Genomic DNA, 19,643 nt, shown 5'->3' with positions numbered 1-19,643 from the left:
TTTTTGGGGGGGGGGGGGGGGGGGATAGAAAGGGCAAAAACTTAAATCCATGTCAGGTTTTTATTGATGTCCCTTCTAGGTAGATTCACCCTCTCTATTTGTCCTGGTCACAACTGTGACTGAAAGTGAGGGAAAATCCAAAATGTGAAATTGTCACCAAAATCAGGAAAATAAAAATCTCCTAATAATGACATTTGTTGCAGTGAGATTGTGTCTCTAACATGTTGTGTCTACCGGATAGAAAGTTAAGGGAAATGTCCCCAATGGGAACAGGGATTCTCATCCTTCCTTACCTTCTCTATCCAAAGCTAAAAAAAATAAAAATGATTTGGCGTTAGATCTACTTTAGGTTGCTGCTTTATTTTAGAGTGACCCTAGACCATTGTCCATGGTAGAGAGTAAACATTTTAAAGTTACCTTCCCTTTACTCCCCATCCATCAAGATCTCCTTCCAGAGCCCCCAGAACATTCAGAATAAGTCGAAATATTCAGCAATCGGGTACTTAAGCTGTGGGAGATGGAGGGGTGCTTGTGACTTGTTCCTTTATACAAAGAGGTACCCTTACTGGGTCCTGGAGGTGGATTGGCTAGTGAGGGGAGCCTTTGAAAATCAGATACAGAATGCTTACTCTACTTGTGTTAAGGGACCCTGTTACTTTGTCCTTACAGATATGAATAATTTTTATATTGAGCTTTCTACAATGACTGAATGCTGCAGAAGAAGAAGCATAAATAAAAGTAGAATTCCATGGATAGAGTACGGAAGGGTTAAGTCATCTGTGGGCTTTGCGTTGCTGCTTGTACACCAATTGGCAAGATTTGCCCCCACTGCCTGTCCCAGATGGACAGGAAGAAAACCTGACAGATGGACCAAAACCCTTTCCAACTAGAAAAAAGGCTTTATTGAGGCCCATGTCCCCATTGGTGTTTTCCTTGGACAGGGGGAGGAGGCGGGTACAGCTGGCTCTGCCTCTAGATAGGCAGAGCCAGCTATCAGTCACGCAGCTGGGCGGATCCCGGCACAATTGTCGGGATCCACTTCAGCTGCGGCATCTCAGTATACCGCGAGCTACAGCTCGCGGTATACTGAGCCTAGGGTGGCGGGAGGACGCTAGTTTGTGTCCTCCCGTTACCCTAAGGAGAACTATGGGGAAAAGACTTAACCCCATAGTTCTCCTTTAAGCTTCATCTCTTTTTCGAGGTCTGTCTGCAGCATGAGGCAGGTTTTGTGTGATGTTTCCAAGGTTTTATTTTCAATGACAGGTTCACTTTAAAGTGTTTATTGCCTAAATACCAATTGGTCAGGGCTATTCCTCACCTTGCTCGTAAATTAGCTTTATTAATAGACAAAGGAGCCTTTGTTATTGTTATTCTTTCAGATAAATTTAGGACTTGCTAGGGTGGAATGCTTGGCATTCGGTTGGTGAATTACAATAACACGGCTGTCGGTGCAGGGGACCCGCTGTATCTGGATAGGACAGATTACAGGAATGTAATACTGTGAATTAATGTGCTTGAAACACAGACCTATCATTAAGTAAAGAAGCCTTGCATTGATACAGATTAGGGTACAGCTAAGCTATCGGTGTGAAAGTATTTCAACACATACTTGTTTGGGAAATGGTTTAGCGCCCTTATTCTTTTCTACTCCTCATTCCCTCTTCAGCACTTTTAGTGTAGGTCTTACACTGTATCTTTACACTTTAGACCTAGACTTGTAGTGTAGGTCTCTGCATTCTTCATTGTGCAGCCAGCTGGTGCTACACAGCCTCCATATGGTCAGAGATCTGATAGGCTTAAAAAGGTCAGGTGGATCAATGCAATCTACTAACATTCCTAACATACAAATATATCATTTGACTGGATCATTTTCCTTGATCCAGTCAATAGTTTTTTATGGCTCTAAACTTGGTTGAAAGCAGTTAAAAGTCCCAGAAAATTGATGTGTGTCTACAGCCCTGGTGCCCATCCTGCGTCCTGGGGACCACATTCAGCCCTTTGGTGTTTAAAGTGTAGCCCTTGTGCTTCAGCAGTCAGTAGTGGGAGCATTGATTTGTAAAGGGGTCTTTAATAACAGTAATCTTTAGCAGTTTCATGTAACATCTCCAGCTGTCTCCAATAGCATACTTTCAGTTTTCAGCCACTCCTGTAGAACAGTCTTTGACCATTTCCTCTAGTAAGTCTTCATTTTATGGATTAAGCATTACATGAAATAAATATGTTGCAGACATCATGGGCCCCTTATACCCTATCAGTTGACAAACACTGATTAACAGCATAAGGTAAAGTTCTTGCCCATAGCAGTCCATCTTTTTCCAGAAAAGGTCTAAAAACTAACATTTTTTGACCAGAACATTCTTAACATTAAGTGCTTTTCAGACACGAGACCCTTTGTCCTCTGAACACTGATAGACATCTTAGCACTACTTCCTGGAGGTCTCTCACAGCACATGATAAACCCTCCAAAACCGCAGTGCAAACCACAAATTCCATCATCTGAAGAGGCAAGGGAGAACTGCGTAAGTGGCTGTAACCAACTGTTTGTTCATTGTCTGCACATTTCCTGTCGCTGAGATTTTTAGACAGCACACTTCACATACTTTGCCAGAAGGCAGAGCTTATCTGATGCATGGATGGATAAATACATAACCAGAAAAAACAGTAGTCCCCCATAGCAATCTTTTGGTCACGATCCTATGTGTCGCATCTCCAGACTTCTTCCTTTTCTAGGTTTGAGCGAGACTGGAAGTAGAACAGGAAGTATATTCCTCTGGCACTCCAAACTTGACCATGGGGTTAAAATGGTGCTGCAACGACTGGTCATGGTGCATCACATGGATAAGATGTGTTGCAGCACCAACAAGCTTATTTCACAACACAAATCCTATTTTATTGCATGACTACATAGAGGAGCAGCGGTCAAAGTGACCCTTTATCAAGCATATAATGAAGGGTCCCATACCCGATGAAGGGTCAGTGCATGGTCCCAAAGCATTGCTTCTCTGTGTAGTCATGTAATAAAAAGAGCTTTGCACCTAAAAACAAGCTTGTTGGTATGATGGCAACATATTTTAACCATGGAAGTACAACAGGTCAGCACACTGGGCGGAAGAGGTCCGATAAAAACCAGTTCTCCATTAGAACTGTAGCTGGACAGAAACATAACGACCTAAAACTTGTAAGTCCCCATTAACATTTGTGCCTTTGAAATGCCAAGTGAAACAGTGCATCAAGTAGACTGTAAGCTCTGTGTGTCATGTACAGGGCATTTTCTAAAAGGTACTGCAAGCAACAGTTTTGTGGCATTTTGGCAAAAACATATCTGCCATAGAAATGAATGGTTGGGTAAAAGTCCACTTTCCTACAGTTGTCATGACAATAAATGCTGTGCTCTGGGGAAGTTTAGGAAAAAATGCAGATTTGAAGGTGCTGCCCATATGTTGGACAGCTGCTACAGCAGCTTCACTTTGACTAAACTAAGGAGCTTCACTAAACTGAGGAGGTAAACCTTAAAAATGCCTTCAGGTGCTTAACTATTAACAAGAATGTTTGTGTATCACTCGGCTGTAGATCCTCAAATCATCTCTGAATTCATGCTGACACTGTCCTTCCTTCTGCGGGGTGGCCAATGCTCCAAGCTCGCTCCTGTGATGGACTAAAATCTCAATTTTTAAATAAGTAAACTAAACATGAGATTGTAGTCCATCACAGGAGCGAGCTTGGAGCGGTGACTACTTTACAACACACACAGGGAACATGGGGAACAGAAGTAGCCACCCTCCAGAAGGAAGGACAGTGTCAGCACCAATTCAGAGATGATTTGAGGATCTACAGTCGAGTGATGCACAAATAAGATACATGTTTGTTAATAGGTAAGGTACCTGAATGCAGTTTTAAGGTTTTACCCCTGAGCTTAGTGTCACTTTAAAAACGCTAAGGGCCCTCCCACATCCTAGTGTTGTCGGACAGCAGCGAACTGTGGGGGTGGAGCAGGGAATATTGTATGTATATTCATCACCATTGTCTCATCCCTAACAAAATGAGCAGTTAATCCTTGCAGTGTGAAGAAAGCCCCACTGCAATAGTAAAGATTTCTATTACCCCCAAGCTCGGCTTTAAAAGCTCTCCAGACATTGATGCTGGAGGATGTTGGCTGCCTTTACATGGGCTTGGATGCCAAAATGTGTGCAGCTTCTACTTGACCATGTGACAATCCTTTCCGAGAGGTAAGCTTTGTTTGAGACAGTCCACTTTCTGGACCTTGTTTGTACTGAGTTCCCTTTGAAAGCCAGTGTCAAGAACCAGTGGAGGGGTGCCCGGTGGGGTGTCTGTAAGAACCAGTGGATGGGTGCCCGGTGGGCTGTCTGTAAGAACCAGTGGAGGGGTGCCCAGTGGACTGTCTGTAAGAACCAGTGGAGGGGTGCCCGGTGGGCTGTCTATAAGAACCAGTGGAGGGGTGCCCGGTGGGCTGTCTAAGAACCAGTGGAGGGGTGCCCGGTGGGCTGTCTGTAAGAACCAGTGGAGGGGTGACCGGTGGCCTGATTGTGGATAATAAGTTGCCTGAGTTGACACTTAACTGATCAGTTAGTAAGAACTTCAAAGAATATCTATAAAATCCGTTTAAATTAATTTGCGCATAAAGATGACATTATAGACAAGTGGTTTCCAGCGGCAATCTGCATTTGTTTCCGTGCCAGAAAAAGATTATATGAAGGAATTCTTGTGTCATGAGTTTCTGTACTTAAAATTCCTGAAAGAATTGACAGATATGGACTGCAGCTACTGAACTAGATTGTAACGTGAATCTGCCTTTTTCTTTTCAGCTTTCACCTCGCTGCTACAAAAGGGAATGCAGACTGTCTCAAGGTTATGTTGACACACGGGACGGATGTCTGTGCTCAGGATCTATCAGGTACCTTGCAACAAATTCTGATTAAAATACGATAAAAAAGGTAAAAAATAAAATGTCCAGTGGTTCCAGTGTGCCCCCACATCCAGTGCCTCCATTTTCTTTGTTAAGCAGCAAAAGTTTGAGTAGAAAAGCCTGTGTCTCTCAGCATACTGTAGAGAATGACCATTTCTCTCTGTGCAGAAGCAGTGGATTATCTGTAGAGGTCCAACACACTTCTCTGCTAAGTCAGTCCTACAGCTCTGCAATCAGAAAAGCTCCTGCTCAATTCTGTTCTAGCTCTGACTCAACAGAGGACATGTTAAACCTCTGCAGAGAGACCGCTACACCCAGCTTTGTCAGATAGGGATGGGAGGGGTCCCCAGCCATGTGTAAGCTCCACAAAGATCATTTTCCACCAGGGGAGCAGCCATAAGAAAGGTGAGTATGTACAGCTGGTGGGGCTGGCATTAAAGGAGAACTATGAGGTGAGTGAAAATCACTCATCCTCAGAGTTCGAGCCGACCTGTGACAATGAGACTGCCACACGTCGGCTCAATAGATCAGGATTCCCCCCTCCCCTCTACGATCCTCCAGCGCTGAGTGAAGGAACGGATGGGGGAGGGGGCGGGCACAGTTGGCTCTGCCTCTAGATAGGCAGAGCCCGCTGTCACTCACAGCTGGGTGGATTTCAACAGCATTATCGGGATCCGTCCCGGCTCCGGCGGTCTAAGTATACCGCAAGCTGTAGCTTGCAATATACTGAGCTTTGGGTCATGGGAGGATGCCCTTATATGTCCTCCCGTGACCCTTAAGAGAACTATGGGATACAAAAGGTTACCCCATGGTTCTCTTTTAAGTTGCACTTGTTGCTTTGCCCTCATTAGGCAAAATACAGGTTTACTTTTACAATGCTCATTAACAGTTCATTAAAAGCAAGCCATGATCCCAACATCAAGTAATGCTTGCGGCTTCAGGCAGCGGGAGTAGCTGGTTATCACACTAGTAGATTTTCCAGCAAGTAAGTCCAGATCCTTCGATCCTTCTCTTCTTCTAAATAAAAGAGCAAAGGATTAGAAGTGCTAGGTTTTGCAACTGTCACCAATGGGCAAGATAATAATGAGTCCCTGTCATGGCAGATACCACCTTTTCCATTGATGATGTGGACCTATCTGCACTTCCACAGTGAGTCCTAATGGAATAAGCCGAACTCTTTCCTTGTAGAACTTTGTAAAGAGTTAATAGCTTTGAAAATGAATGCAAATGGAGCAGTGAGGCAGCCAGGAACTGAGCAGGTGGGACATTTCAATGCTTGTGGCCTTGGACTTTCTACAGAAGGCTTATTATCCCTTACTTTATGAATGTCTTACAATATCCATCACATGTGGTGCCGTTGATGCTTTCCAGGGGGTTTATCTACATTTTCAAGTAAAAAGTATAATAAAAATGCCATTGTTTAATTGTAAAATGTGAACCTAGATGCAGAAAATCAAGTCTCCTATTTCATCAAATGTTTTACTAGTGTGTGTGTATGTGTGTGGCTCTCACTTTACCTCATCTCACCCCCTATTTGATCTGAGTTTTAGATGTTTGGGGATTGGTTATTATCTGGGGTGGTCCTGTTAACTACTGACACACTATGATATACATATGTATGTCACTATATATGACCGATATGGATTACTTAGATTCTGTGGCTGATTAAATCCAGAAAAGGCGCTGACTTGGGGCCTGTTCACACTATAGTGTTCTAAATGCACAATACAGTGCGTCCTTCTCACCACACCGCAACACAATGCACGGTATAGTGGTTCTGCGCACTGTTCTGTGCTGTAACGCAGAGCTGCCAGGAGGTGCATTGGGGGTGCCATTCAAATAAATCATAACTCACCTAAGTGAATCTCTATAATTTAGGTATCTCAGTAATTGTAAGATTTATTATTCTAAAGGCATTAAAGAAAACCTGGCATCATATGTAGTTTTCTTGTTAAAAGCACGCATGCTAAGTGTACATGTACACCTGCTACTCAGAGGGATGGAGCCATCTTTGTTCTGGTTTAATTCGGTGTCCGCATCTACTTCCTGTACTGTTGGCTCAGGAATAATGCAGTCATGTAAATCCCACTGCCTGCACTGTACACTTTTTATGTTTTTGGCTGTATGCAAAATTGGTTTACTTGGATCAGCCACATGCCACTGCCTCTCACCTTGTTGTAGTGTACAGTCATCAGTGAGTGATCACTGCTACAAGGGTTGGGGTAGAGGGGGGGCTGAGTAGTGCATACCTCATGTGTTTTGCTGACTTATTAAAGGAGAACTATGAGGTGAGTGAAAAATCACTCATCCTCATAGTTCGAGCCGACGTGTGACAATGAAACTGTCACACGTCGGCTCAATCGATCGGGAAGTGAGTGAACACATACCGTCACTCACTTCTCGATCATCTCCCTGCTGAGAGCTGTCACAGTCAGTCACCGCTCCCTGCAGGGATCCCCTCCCCCCCCCCCAAGCTCCGATCCTCCAGCGCTAACTGGAGGGAGGGGCGGGTACAGCTGGGTCTGCCTCATGATAGGCAGAGAGCGCTGTCACTCAAGCAGATGGGTGGATCTCAGTAATGTCGGGTTCCGTCCCTGCTGCGGCGGTCTCAGTATACCACGAGCTGTAGCTCGTGATATACTGAGTTTTGGGTCACAGGAGGAGGTTAGTATATGTCCTCCCGTGACCCTTAAGAGAACTATGGGGGAAAACACTTACCCCATAGTTCTCCTTTAAATAATTCTCCAGATTTCACTGCTATCCTAGGTACAGTCACCTGCCTACAGCTTAACTATTGCTTTTTAGAGAAAAAAAGTACAGGAGATCAGTTAGGTAAAATGTAGTTGCAAATGGGATATAAATGGTGACACAGCCATTGCATTTTGTGTACTATTCAAGCATGTAATGTGTAAAGACTCCAAACAAGTGAGTGCAGAGTCTGTGGGATTTCATAACGCAAGACTTTCATATCGGGCAGATGTGCGCACAGAGATCATTGTTATACACACTTCACACTTGGCTATTCCCTCTTCCATCACTTGCAGTAGTTGTTTAAAGCTGCCATTGAAGTCATGTACTGTATCCATCTATCACAATAATTCTATTGTTTTCTAGGTCACACTGCTCTGCACTTGTCAGTGAAACATAACCACATAGAGTGCGTCAAAAGGCTTCTCCAGGTAAACCGACCTTCCTTTCCTTCTCTGCTTCAAGAAGATAGCTGGATACTCAGTAACGTGTACACAAATTCAATTGTATCTAAGACATTTTTTATTTCTTTTTAGTTTTGGATAGAGTGGTGAGGGGTTAGAACCTGTGCCAATGTGTAATTCCTGTCTGTGTCCCCATTAAGGAGATTCACCCTCTCAGTTTGCTCTGGTGACTACTGTCACCAGGACTGAAAGTAAAGGGAAATCCATACAATTATGAGTTATTATTACCATTATTATACAGGATTTATATAGTGTTGTCACCGGAACAGCAATAGAGGGGAAAACCTCCTATTTGACCTGGTGTCAACTGTAAGAAATTATTTCTTTTCACTTTTTGTTGCCTCTACAGGACAGGACGTGAAGGGAAATCTTCCCAGTTTTTAAAAGTTTGGATTTTCCATATATCCCAGTCCCGGTGACAGTCATCACCAGGACAAACATAGTGGATCTCACTAAACACAGAGGGCTATGAAAATCTGACAGAGGTTCTGATACCTCACCACTTTAAACAAAACTAGAAAAAAAGTTTCGGCTTTAGGTATGCTTTATCTCATATTGATAAGATTATTTACATCACGCTGACCATTTTTACATGTAAATCTCAGACGCTATAATTACCCTTTAGTCATCATAGGAAAAGCCACATACCGCATAAATCCTCAAAAAACTTTATTTATCTAGATCTCTGGGCCCCTTTATCATTTACTGCCTGGCCTTCACGGCTCCTGCAGACAGTGGTCTATTTTGCTGCATTATCAGGCCAGTGAAAGTTAAATTAGCGTGTCCACAATCTCCAACAACTCCTATAGCATGTCTACAGTTTACAACATCTCCTACAGCAGGGGTGCCCACAATTTTTTGTGTTAAGATCTACTTTTTAAATGACGAGCTACATGAGATCTACCAACGAAAAAAACCCTCGCTCGCTCGCTCTCCTGGCTATCTCTCCTTGCTCTCTCTCTTCTGCTCACTTCCTGTGAGCCCAGCCTGTCATTTACATGCCCTCCCAAGGGGTGTGTCATCATGCAGATTAGGCTTGCAGCACTCCAGGACTGTGTGGCACTCACATAATGAGCTAAGTCTTCAATGCCAGCCCCCACCGGAGAGAAGAAGAATCCAAGGATGACTTACTGGCAAGAAGAGAGTGGTGGTGGTATGGGTGGGAGAACGCTCATGTTCTTCTTTAACCCAGAGTTGATCCAGAGGAAGGTAAAAACATGGTCTAATTTGCTCCAACAAGGAAAGTGGTTTCAAAAATTTGTTTCCTGCTCTATTCAAAATTTTGAAAAAATTGGCCGTAGATATACTTCAATTCAGCAGACGATCTACATTCTTGAATACAATGAGGGACATTTAGCTTACATTTCTCTTTCAGTAAACCTTCCAAAGTAACCAAAATAATCCACCCCGTATAATACCAAGTCGGTGGATTGATCCGGGCTCCCCACGCAGCTGTTCCACATACGTTGACCCTGACGTGTGCAAACCTGAGAAGAGAGTTTTTGTGCAACCTCCATCCAGCATAGATTGATCGGTAAAGGTGTGCTGCGTCTGACCCTTCCAAAAATCTTCACATTCCAGGCATGTTTGCACTAAGCTGTAAACTACAATGCAAAGGCCACTCGCCATATTCTCAATGGCTACCCGCACAAAGGAATGCATCCTAGACATTTTGTAGCACAGATAGTTTATGCTGAACTTTTATTGCTCTCACTCTTCCTCAAGCCTATGTTTTGATTACTGAAATGCACAGTCTTGCTCTTTCACAGTCTAAATGTCCTACGGAATGCATGGACAACGGCGGGAGGACATGTGTGCATTATGCAGGTATGTTTCCAGATTCTGTTTTACTTCTGTAAATTTTGTTATACTTGTCTTGCTTTGTGGCTGAAACTCAATGCCTGATATCGCTGTTAAGGGTTAATTCTTCACAGCAGGGGCCGTGTGAAACACAGGGGGGGTCTAAAGCTTGCTATACACTGGTAGATATTCGTTCACGAACATTCATACTAAAAATCTCGACAGCACATTTGGTAATGCCATCAAAGATGTGACGAGAGTCTTTTGAAATCTCATTTGATTTTAACATTCAATTTTGGGAAAAAATTGAATTTCCCAAATGAAAAACAAAAACATATTTCATCCCACTCCTTACACTCGCTACATTCCGACACGATAATCGTTCTGACCAGCATTGTCTAATAGGAAAATGTATTCAAACAAAAATCTGCTAAAAATTCTAAAATTCTTTTGGTGTCTGGTCAGCTTAAAGTGACACTGAACTCCGCAATTAAATCTTAAAAATACATTCAACTACCTTAACTATTGTCAAAAATGTGTCTTATTTGTGTATCACTCAGCTGTAGATCCTCAAATCATCTCTGAATTGGTGCTGACACTGTCCTTCCTTCTACAATCTCATTACAAATTAGGAAACTAAACATGAGATTGTAGTCCATCACAGGAGCGAGCTTGGAGCGGTGACTATGTTACAACACATACGGGACCATGGGGAACAAAAGTAGCCCCCCTCCAGAATGAAGGACAGTGTCAGCACCAATTCAGAGATGATTTGATGATCTACAGCCGAGTGATACACAAATAAGATACATTTTTGTTAATAGTTAAAGCGGACCCATAGCTTTAAAATGACAACAAATACAACTATAGAAATGTTTAGTAATGAGAATCTACAAACACATACTTCTAGATTGCCGGCTTTGTATTCTTTGCATACTTTATTTCTCTTTTCTTCCCCAGTCTTCTGACAGTGGCCATGTTTACTAAGGGCAGATTACTAGCTCTCATTTCACTTCCTGATTTCTGCCACATCTCAGGGGAGGAAAATGCCTTTCCCTAAGATCTCGTGAGATTACAGATGAGATTTCCCAGCAATGCTCTGCTGATGACAACGCAATCCCAGTGTGCATTGTTTTGTCAAACTGAGTTAATTTTGCCCATTCAAAGCTGGAATTGAATGCTCTGCAAGTGTAAGTAATTCACAATCACAGCATTTTACACCTGACATGTCTATGTTATTATTAATCATCATATATAGAGGAATGCATTGGTGCAATCTGATTTTTGAGTGTAAAGGCCCGCTTTAAGGTACTTGAATGTATTTTTATGATTTAATTCCTGACTTTAGTATCACTTTAACTTCGAAAGATTAATTATCATAAACATTTTCTTCTCAACAAATGGTGTTCTTCCTTCACATCAAAGTTCCCCCTTCAGTTAAGGATTCCGCCATCACATCAGAGTCGACCTTTACATCAGTAGCCCCCATTCACATCAGAAGCACCCTCTTTCACGTCAGGATCTCCTCTTTAATATCAGAGTCCCCCATTTCACATCAAAGTTTCCCCTTTACACAAGGAGCCCCTTTCACATCATAGTCCTCAGTCCCCCTCTTCACATCAGTGTTCTACCATTACAAAATTTGGAAGCACCCCTGAGGTGGCCAGAAGGCACCCCAGGGTGCTACAGCACCCTCATTGAGAAATGCCACCATAGAGAATTCAAAAGTGAATTCATAATAAAATAATTGATTTGCCATATGAGAACTGTAAATGCTTAAAGCTGAACTTTGGGCACAAAATGTTGTTTTGAATTCACTTTTAGTGTACGGGCACTGAGCATGATTGCCCCCCTTAGTGCAGCCTGCTATACTATAACTTACCTTGCCTCCCCTCTTCCCCATTTCAGTCCAATCCTTTCTGTGCCGCCCTGTCTGGCACCGTAAGCCTTTCTCGCGAAAAATGTGCCACTTTTTGGCCAATTAATCATTTTGGGTGAACTGTATTAGGATAGATAGCTGGAATATAGCTCACCCATATGAGCGAACGGGGCCCCAGCATGCAGCAATAGTAACAAAGTATATAAACACACTGTGTGGCCCCTGAATGTCATAATCAGACATTACCCTGTAAAAATACTGGTGATATCATCACTGAGCTGTACATAGCCTGTGCAGGAAGAGATCTTTATTACAGGTGGGGGCGGAGACCAAACCAGTCACCCTGCACAAGGAGAGAGAGCAGCAGTGACCGCTCTTTATTACAGTTGGGGGCGGAGACCAGACCAGTCACCCTGCACAGTGAGAGAGAGCAACAGTGACCGGTCCTTATTACAGGAAGTTCCTGCACAGAGGCATAGTACAGGAGTTGTTTAACACTGGATTACTTTATAGATCTGGCAGAAATACACAAATTACACCACCATTTAAGTATGAATACCCATGTCGCGTACACATGTATTTAGACAGCAAGTGCAGTTGGCATATCCAACTTAGAGAATGTACCCCATAAGGACTATCTTCCATCATGATTAAAGGATAAGTGCCCTTGAAGACAAAGGGCACTTATGCTTTTGACTCCATTAACCTAACCAAAGATTGGCTTTAACCTCTTCAGGACCGCAGTACGTAAATAAACGGCGGCAACCTGGAGCGGTTATACCAAGATCACGCCTGCTACAGCCGTGATCTTGGTGTAATTATTCACAGCCATTAATGGCTGTTACATACAGGCGTTCGAGTGGCTATAGAGCTGCTTGTATGATGATGGTGAATGTTTGCCCCCCCTGCCGTCACTGCCCGCAATCCCTAGCTCTGCTGTCCCCCCATGCACGGGTCGGGTCTGTCCTCCTTGAATGGCTGCCTAACACCAAATCCATTTTAGAAAAGCTCATGAACTTCTACGAATGAAGGATAACAACACATAATAGCAACTCACAGACAGTGAATCAGAAATAATTTATAAGATGTCTTCATAACGTTATTGCTACCCATAGTACATAATATAGTGCTATCTGACCACATCATTTTTTTTTTCACCAGCTGCTAATGGCAATCTTCCAATGCTGCAAGTCTTGTGCGAAAACAAATGCCTTCTGACCGTCAAAGATTCGGTAAGAAAAGAATAAATAATAAAGTCATGTCGTATTTTCACTCTATAGGCTGAATTATATTCTACATTTTAATTTTACAATGAGTGCTGCTGCTTCCTTATGGAAAAGTATAATACTGGTTGAAGTGGTACTGGTTTCTGCTAGACCAGTGTGGTGCTTGGCAGAGCCTTCTTAATACAGAAGGTTATCTGCATATGTCACCAATCCAAAAAATCCGGGGTTTGTTCCTCATTTCAGCAGGGGGGAGTCACAACTGTCATGATTTGCACCGCTCCATCTTGTATCCTAAAATGAGGAATAAACCCCTTATTCTCGGATTGTTGATATCGTGATGATATCGGATTGTTGATGCGGATACCTTCTGATTTAAAGCCCCGCACCGGGCAGCATAAAAAGGGGTAAATGCTCATTAGGTTTTGAGGTATAAGAGGAATAAACAGTAATAGTTACTGAACCCCTCACTCCGATAAGCTTACGCCATGCTGTGCGACCGGTTCCAGAGGTCTCTTCTCTTCGGCATTACAGCGGGTGGTCGCATTCTGATGTCATCGTGTTCTGTGCAGGGCCAGCAGTCCTGCATTGTTCGTGAGGAGAGTCCGGGCCCACCCACAACCTAGAGCATTGAAGAGAAGAGGAGAGCACTGGTTGAGCGAGGATTAGGGTAAATAATACAGCACATTCCTCTCCCCCGGGGGGAGCTTTAACTACAAATCCCAGTCATGCCTGTAACTGTCAGTCTTGCAATGCCTCATGGGACTTGTAGTTCCACAACAGCTGGAGGGCTGGAGTTGCCCACCCTTGCTATACCCCTAGATTCAACCAGCATTTAACCCTTGCAGTGCGGGGGGCACCACTGCAAGGGTATTTTGTTGACTTCAGCTTTAAGAAGGCTCCTTTGCATCTTTATACATAAACGGCTGAATCCTGATTTTGGCCAATTCCAGGTCATGTGACCAGCGATGACTTTAGGCAGAGCCTCTGATTGGCAGGGGACAGCACATAACTATTACACTGCATATACGTTACAATTAGAAAATGTTATAAGGAGTATATCTTTCCTCTGTACTGGCTGGGTCCGTTCTTTGAATGAATTTTAATTGGTGTCATATTTTGGATGTAGCATATTAAATGTAATGCACCTTGTATCTATGTATCTATGTACCATTCCTAGTTACCTATTAGACCGTAAGGACCCACATTCCTCTTTCTCCTGCCTAGTTTTAAGAGTACATTCATGCTTCTTGTATATGCCACTCTACAGTGCCTGGAGGGTAATGGCAGTACTTAAAAAAGATAATAATGGCAACAAAAAAATAATAAAACTTTAAAATGAGTCGACACTGACCAAAAATCAACAGATCAGTAAAGCTGCCCATACAGAGTTAGATTTCTCTCATTGCCACATTCGAGCTAAGTAGTGTGTACTTCCTCAATGCACTGACACAATGTCACTCAGCCCTGTGGATATGTACTTCCTGGTGTCACCAGAGAGTCGGCCTTCTGAACTGCAACTTAACATCTGAACAATGTAACATTATCATTGCTTGCTGGAAGCAATGCATGATGGGATATGTAGTCTTGAGAAATGGAGATTGCATCACATTAAGCAGCAGGTAAAGAGACACAAGGCACACTGAGAATACAGGAAGTTGGTGAAAGTGATGGGCAGAGGGAAGGCAGCGCTCACTACACAAAAGGGATTTTTTCAAGTAAGCTTTGATTGTATTATCAGAAACAACTCTACTACTATGTATTCATATTACAATGCTGATGTTATAACAGGAGAGGATATGCTGGGACTTTGCAATTCCTTTAACCACCTGCTGTCCGGCCATTGTAATTAAATGGCCAGACAGCGCCTTCTTGTTTTTAAACGTCCCATCCCGCCCCGCTCGTAGCGGCGCGCACGAGCGGGAAATCAGCCTGCAATGTAAACAGCCGGCGATGGCTGTTTACATACAAGCGTTCGGGCGTCTGTAGAAACGCCCGATCGCTTGTAATATGCATGTGGCTGTGCGGCCCCTCCCCTCCTCCGCAGCCGCTGCTGGCAATCCCGAGCTCGCTGTGCCCGGTGTGAGCCGGGGATCAAACGGAGCTCAGTACACGAGCTCCGTTGGATCTCCTCTTCGGAATGCAGGCAGTGATGTGTATTACATCACTGCCTGCATTCAGTGTCACTCTCCGGTACAGAAACTGGAGAGTAGCTGGTGAAGCAGGTGTTTGCTTCATCAGCTTCTCTGGGGGACATTAGGGGTCTTAAAGACCCCTGATGTCTCCATAAAGAGGACCTGTCACTGAAAATTGGCTATCACAAAGGGGGCTTGTTAGTCCCCTATGTGATAACTTTATTGCTAAGTGAAAAAAAAATGTTTAAAAGAATTCGTTACAAAAAAAAATATAAAATAAATTAAAAGTCACATATAAAGGTAGTAAAAAAAATGTAATTTTTTTTAAAGTCCCCCACCCCCCACATACACATGCAAACATGCGTCGAGTGTGCCTAAGTGCGTAAACGACGATTGCATCCATTACGCCGCGAATGTTGCGTATCGCCACGAACATCGCAGTGAGAGCAATAATTCTCGGCCCATCAATCGCTGATAACACTAACCTGATGAGTGGTAAAAGCTTTTAAAGTGTCGCCTATGGCCAATTTTGGGTATGGTAGTTTTTGCGAGTTCGCGGACACACGCAATTTTAAAGCTTGACATGTTTGGTGTCTATTTACCCGACATGACCACGCCTTTTATATTTTGCCAGAAATGTGGGTAATAATAATTGTTTTATAACATAACGTAGGGAAAAATTTTCTGTACTTTTTTTTATTATATAGCAAAAAATAAAAACCCGTAGTGGTGATTAAATACCACCAAAAGAAAGCTCTATCTGTCCCCAAAAAATGGTATAAAATGAATTTCAGTACAGCGTTGCATGACGGAATAAATGTCAGTCAAAGTACCGCAGCGCTGAATACTGAAAAATTGCAGGTGTTTGCTTCATCAGCTTCTCTGGGGGACATTAGGGGTCTTAAAGACCCCTGATGTCTCCATAAAGAGGACCTGTCACTGAAAATTGGCTATCACAAAGGGGGCTTGTTAGTCCCCTATGTGATAACTTTATTGCTAAGTGAAAAAAAAATGTTTAAAAGAATTCGTTACAAAAAAAAATATAAAATAAATTAAAAGTCACATATAAAGGTAGTAAAAAAAATGTAATTTTTTTTAAAGTCCCCCACCCCCCACATACACATGCAAACATGCGTCGAGTGTGCCTAAGTGCGTAAACGACGATTGCATCCATTACGCCGCGAATGTTGCGTATCGCCACGAACATCGCAGTGAGAGCAATAATTCTCGGCCCATCAATCGCTGATAACACTAACCTGATGAGTGGTAAAAGCTTTTAAAGTGTCGCCTATGGCCAATTTTGGGTATGGTAGTTTTTGCGAGTTCGCGGACACACGCAATTTTAAAGCTTGACATGTTTGGTGTCTATTTACCCGACATGACCACGCCTTTTATATTTTGCCAGAAATGTGGGTAATAATAATTGTTTTATAACATAACGTAGGGAAAAATTTTCTGTACTTTTTTTTATTATATAGCAAAAAATAAAAACCCGTAGTGGTGATTAAATACCACCAAAAGAAAGCTCTATCTGTCCCCAAAAAATGGTATAAAATGAATTTCAGTACAGCGTTGCATGACGGAATAAATGTCAGTCAAAGTACCGCAGCGCTGAATACTGAAAAATTTCCTGGGCCGGAAGGGGGTGTAAAGACCGCGGTCAGCAAGTGGTTAAACAATTTGAATTTTCTCTACAAGGAAGTAGGTACAGGTCCTTTGTGTTTTCATGATGCAGTAACTGGAAGAAGCCAGCATATGGCAGTCCTTTCTGACAATACACTTTGGCATGTCATTGATGGTCATGCTCGGGGTTTACATTACATCTTTTCCCTGTGCTCTGGTTATTATATAACACGGCCGATCTTTGTATACAAGAGGATTAGCTATTTCCCATAACGTCTTCCAGGACAGCATCACGAGATGGAATCTCCTTTAATGGATTTAGCATTGAGTTCTGAAAGAAATGTTGGAACGCGTGCACTGGAGATTAGAGCACATGGCCCGCACTTCTTCCATTGCCAAACTGGTTCCAAACTAAACGAACATAAGCCTGTTTTATTTTTAAAGTGACACTAAACTCAGGAGTTAAATCTTAAAACTGCATTCAAGTACTTTAATAACAAAAATGTATCTTATTTGTGTATCACTCGGCTGTAGATCCTCAAATCATCTCTGAATTGGTGCTGACACTGTCCTTCCTTCTGGAGGGTGGCTACTTTTGTTCCCCATGGTCCCTGTGTGTGTTGTTAAGTAGCCACCACTCCAAGCTCACTCCCATGATGGACTACAATCTCACTACAAATGAGTAAACTAAACATGAGATTGTAGTCCATCACAGGAGCCAGCTTGGAGTGGTGTGAATAACCCTGTAGATCTTTATTCAAGCAGTACCTACAGACAAAGGTAATATACTTAAATAGGAACGACAGAAAAAAATGCCCTTTTTTTTATGACTTATTAAACAAAAATTTTAATAGGTGTACTGTGTAAAAAGTAAGTAGACCTTTGGCCTCAGAAGCTGGGATTGCCCCATTAGCAAAAATGATTTCTATGTATTGTTCTCTGTGTGCCCTGGTGGTGACATTCCTTCTTGCAGAAAAGCCCGGGTCAGTGCACATAGCGTAGAGGAGCCCCAAGGCAATAGTCCCACTTCAGCGATCCATTGTGGTCCTTTAACACACACACGTCAATGTGCAATGCATTATGGTATCCCATTCCTTATGGATGGGCTGCCAGCACACCACAATGGAAGAAAACAATGTACATGATCCTTTTTTTAAGAATGCAATGCAACACACAGGAGGTACATTGTATTGTGTTGCAGTAATGCAAATCAAATTTTCTTTTTGATAAAGTTGGGGATGGTAAAAAATCCATTACATTTCTTTTTTGATCTGCTGGCCATGTCCCACGGGGGAACATTTATTTCTCTTCCTGTTTAAGGGGCACAACAGGAAGTGAGAGGAAATCTCTCCAAAGTGAAAGGAATGCCCTCTTAGATAGTTGTCACTGGGACAGATGTCCTCCATGAGAAGATTTTTGTAAAATTTTGGATTTTTTTTATAATTTGGTGACAATGGTCACCAAGACAAATGGATAGGGTAAAGCTCCTCAGAAGGCAGACTGTAATCCTGCATTGTACGAAAGGGCAGCAAGGGCACATCCACAACACGGAGAGAAAAGTAGAGCCCTGGAGCCTACCGGAACAAGGTAAGTATTACAGTTTATTCCTCTATTCCTAGATGTATCAAGCATTTAGCCCTTGTGTGTGTGTGGAGAGGGGGGGGGGGATCTAGAAGTGTTTCTTATGAAAAATCACAGAGTCGAGCTTTAAATATGCTGTTAACAATAAAGGGCACAAGAAAATGGTTGTCTTTGTCTTCAATGGTTGTGGTTGTCTTCTCAACGTTGAGAAGTAAAAGTCAAGTTTCACTAAAGTTTAATATCCGTCATCAGATGTCTTCCTATCCAGAAACACAATTAGGACATTTTTAGCCTGGGGACAACCGTGTAAAAACAGGAACCGTCCTATAAAACAGAGGCATCTGGTCATCCTTTGGGAGCCCTTGGTGGCTTCTTTTACGTATTTGGTTCATCAGTTGAGTTGTTCAGTAATGGGATAAGAAGCTCAGAAGCTCAGCTTGGCATCCTGGCCGCCTCTCTAGTATTATCTGCTCCGCTCTCCAGTTTCCTGTCCTCTTATCCTCCTCTTTGTGCTGTGTAAGATATTACTTATCCTACTGATCTGGATAATGACTGACCTGTTAAGCTTTCATCTTCTCATCAGTGCCAGACGTACTCTCTTCGCTGTATAATTTCGGAGACCTATAAATATAGGCTTTTAGTGAAGATTATAATGTACACTCTGACTAATAAATAAAATGCAGAAACCAGCAGTGAAGTCAAAGACAGTTTACACACGGGATAGGAAGGACACATGTGTCTGTGTACACCTCACTGTTGGCTTTACAACCAGAATGATATTTGCTTTGTAAAGGAAACTTGGAGTGGAAATTTGTGTTGGCACGATAGAAGAACAAAAGTGAGACGTCACCTGCACTCAGTACTCATGTGCAAAACGTACTCTTGTATATTGGTAATGCGTCACATTAGTCACGTGAGCCAACGTTACAGGGCTTCCTCAAGGTGACATAGTAAATCTGCATGGTGTCATCCATGGCTGTCACTATGAGCACCACCATATATTGAGTTAATAGCGCTGAATGGAGTGCAGCTGGTATCAATCTTTCATTGCTTGATACTACAGTTATGTGACTCGGTATTATATATACGGTATGTGTAAACCCAAAAGCTGGCTATACACATTAACCCCCTCGAGGCTGAACGAGATAAATCGTATGATTCCTCCATCTACACTAAACAGCGTGGATGAAGGAACCTCCCCTGCTGGCTATTGTAATCTGATAGCCAACGCCTGCGACTGTCAGAATACCCAAACAGTGACTGCAG

At 42.8% G+C, this 19,643-nt stretch overlaps 1 protein-coding gene across 1 annotated transcript in view; it reads left to right on the top strand.

The window, feature by feature from the left end:
• The window catches only part of RAI14 (retinoic acid induced 14), a 114,240-nt gene that overhangs the window by 63,221 nt on the left and 31,376 nt on the right, over window positions 1-19,643 (top strand). The window contains exons 3-6 of the mRNA XM_018563474.1: window positions 4,824-4,912; window positions 8,039-8,103; window positions 9,906-9,963; window positions 12,977-13,047. Coding sequence (XP_018418976.1) covers window positions 4,824-4,912; window positions 8,039-8,103; window positions 9,906-9,963; window positions 12,977-13,047 — 283 coding nt within the window. The remainder of the gene's footprint in view (window positions 1-4,823; window positions 4,913-8,038; window positions 8,104-9,905; window positions 9,964-12,976; window positions 13,048-19,643) is intronic.

The sequence above is a fragment of the Nanorana parkeri genome, unplaced genomic scaffold, assembly GCF_000935625.1.
Source record: "Nanorana parkeri isolate BGI_ZX_2015 unplaced genomic scaffold, ASM93562v1 scaffold666, whole genome shotgun sequence".
NCBI lineage: Eukaryota > Metazoa > Chordata > Amphibia > Anura > Dicroglossidae > Nanorana > Nanorana parkeri.
Note: the sequence above shows the minus strand (reverse complement) of the source record. Positions and strands in the feature narration are given on the sequence as shown.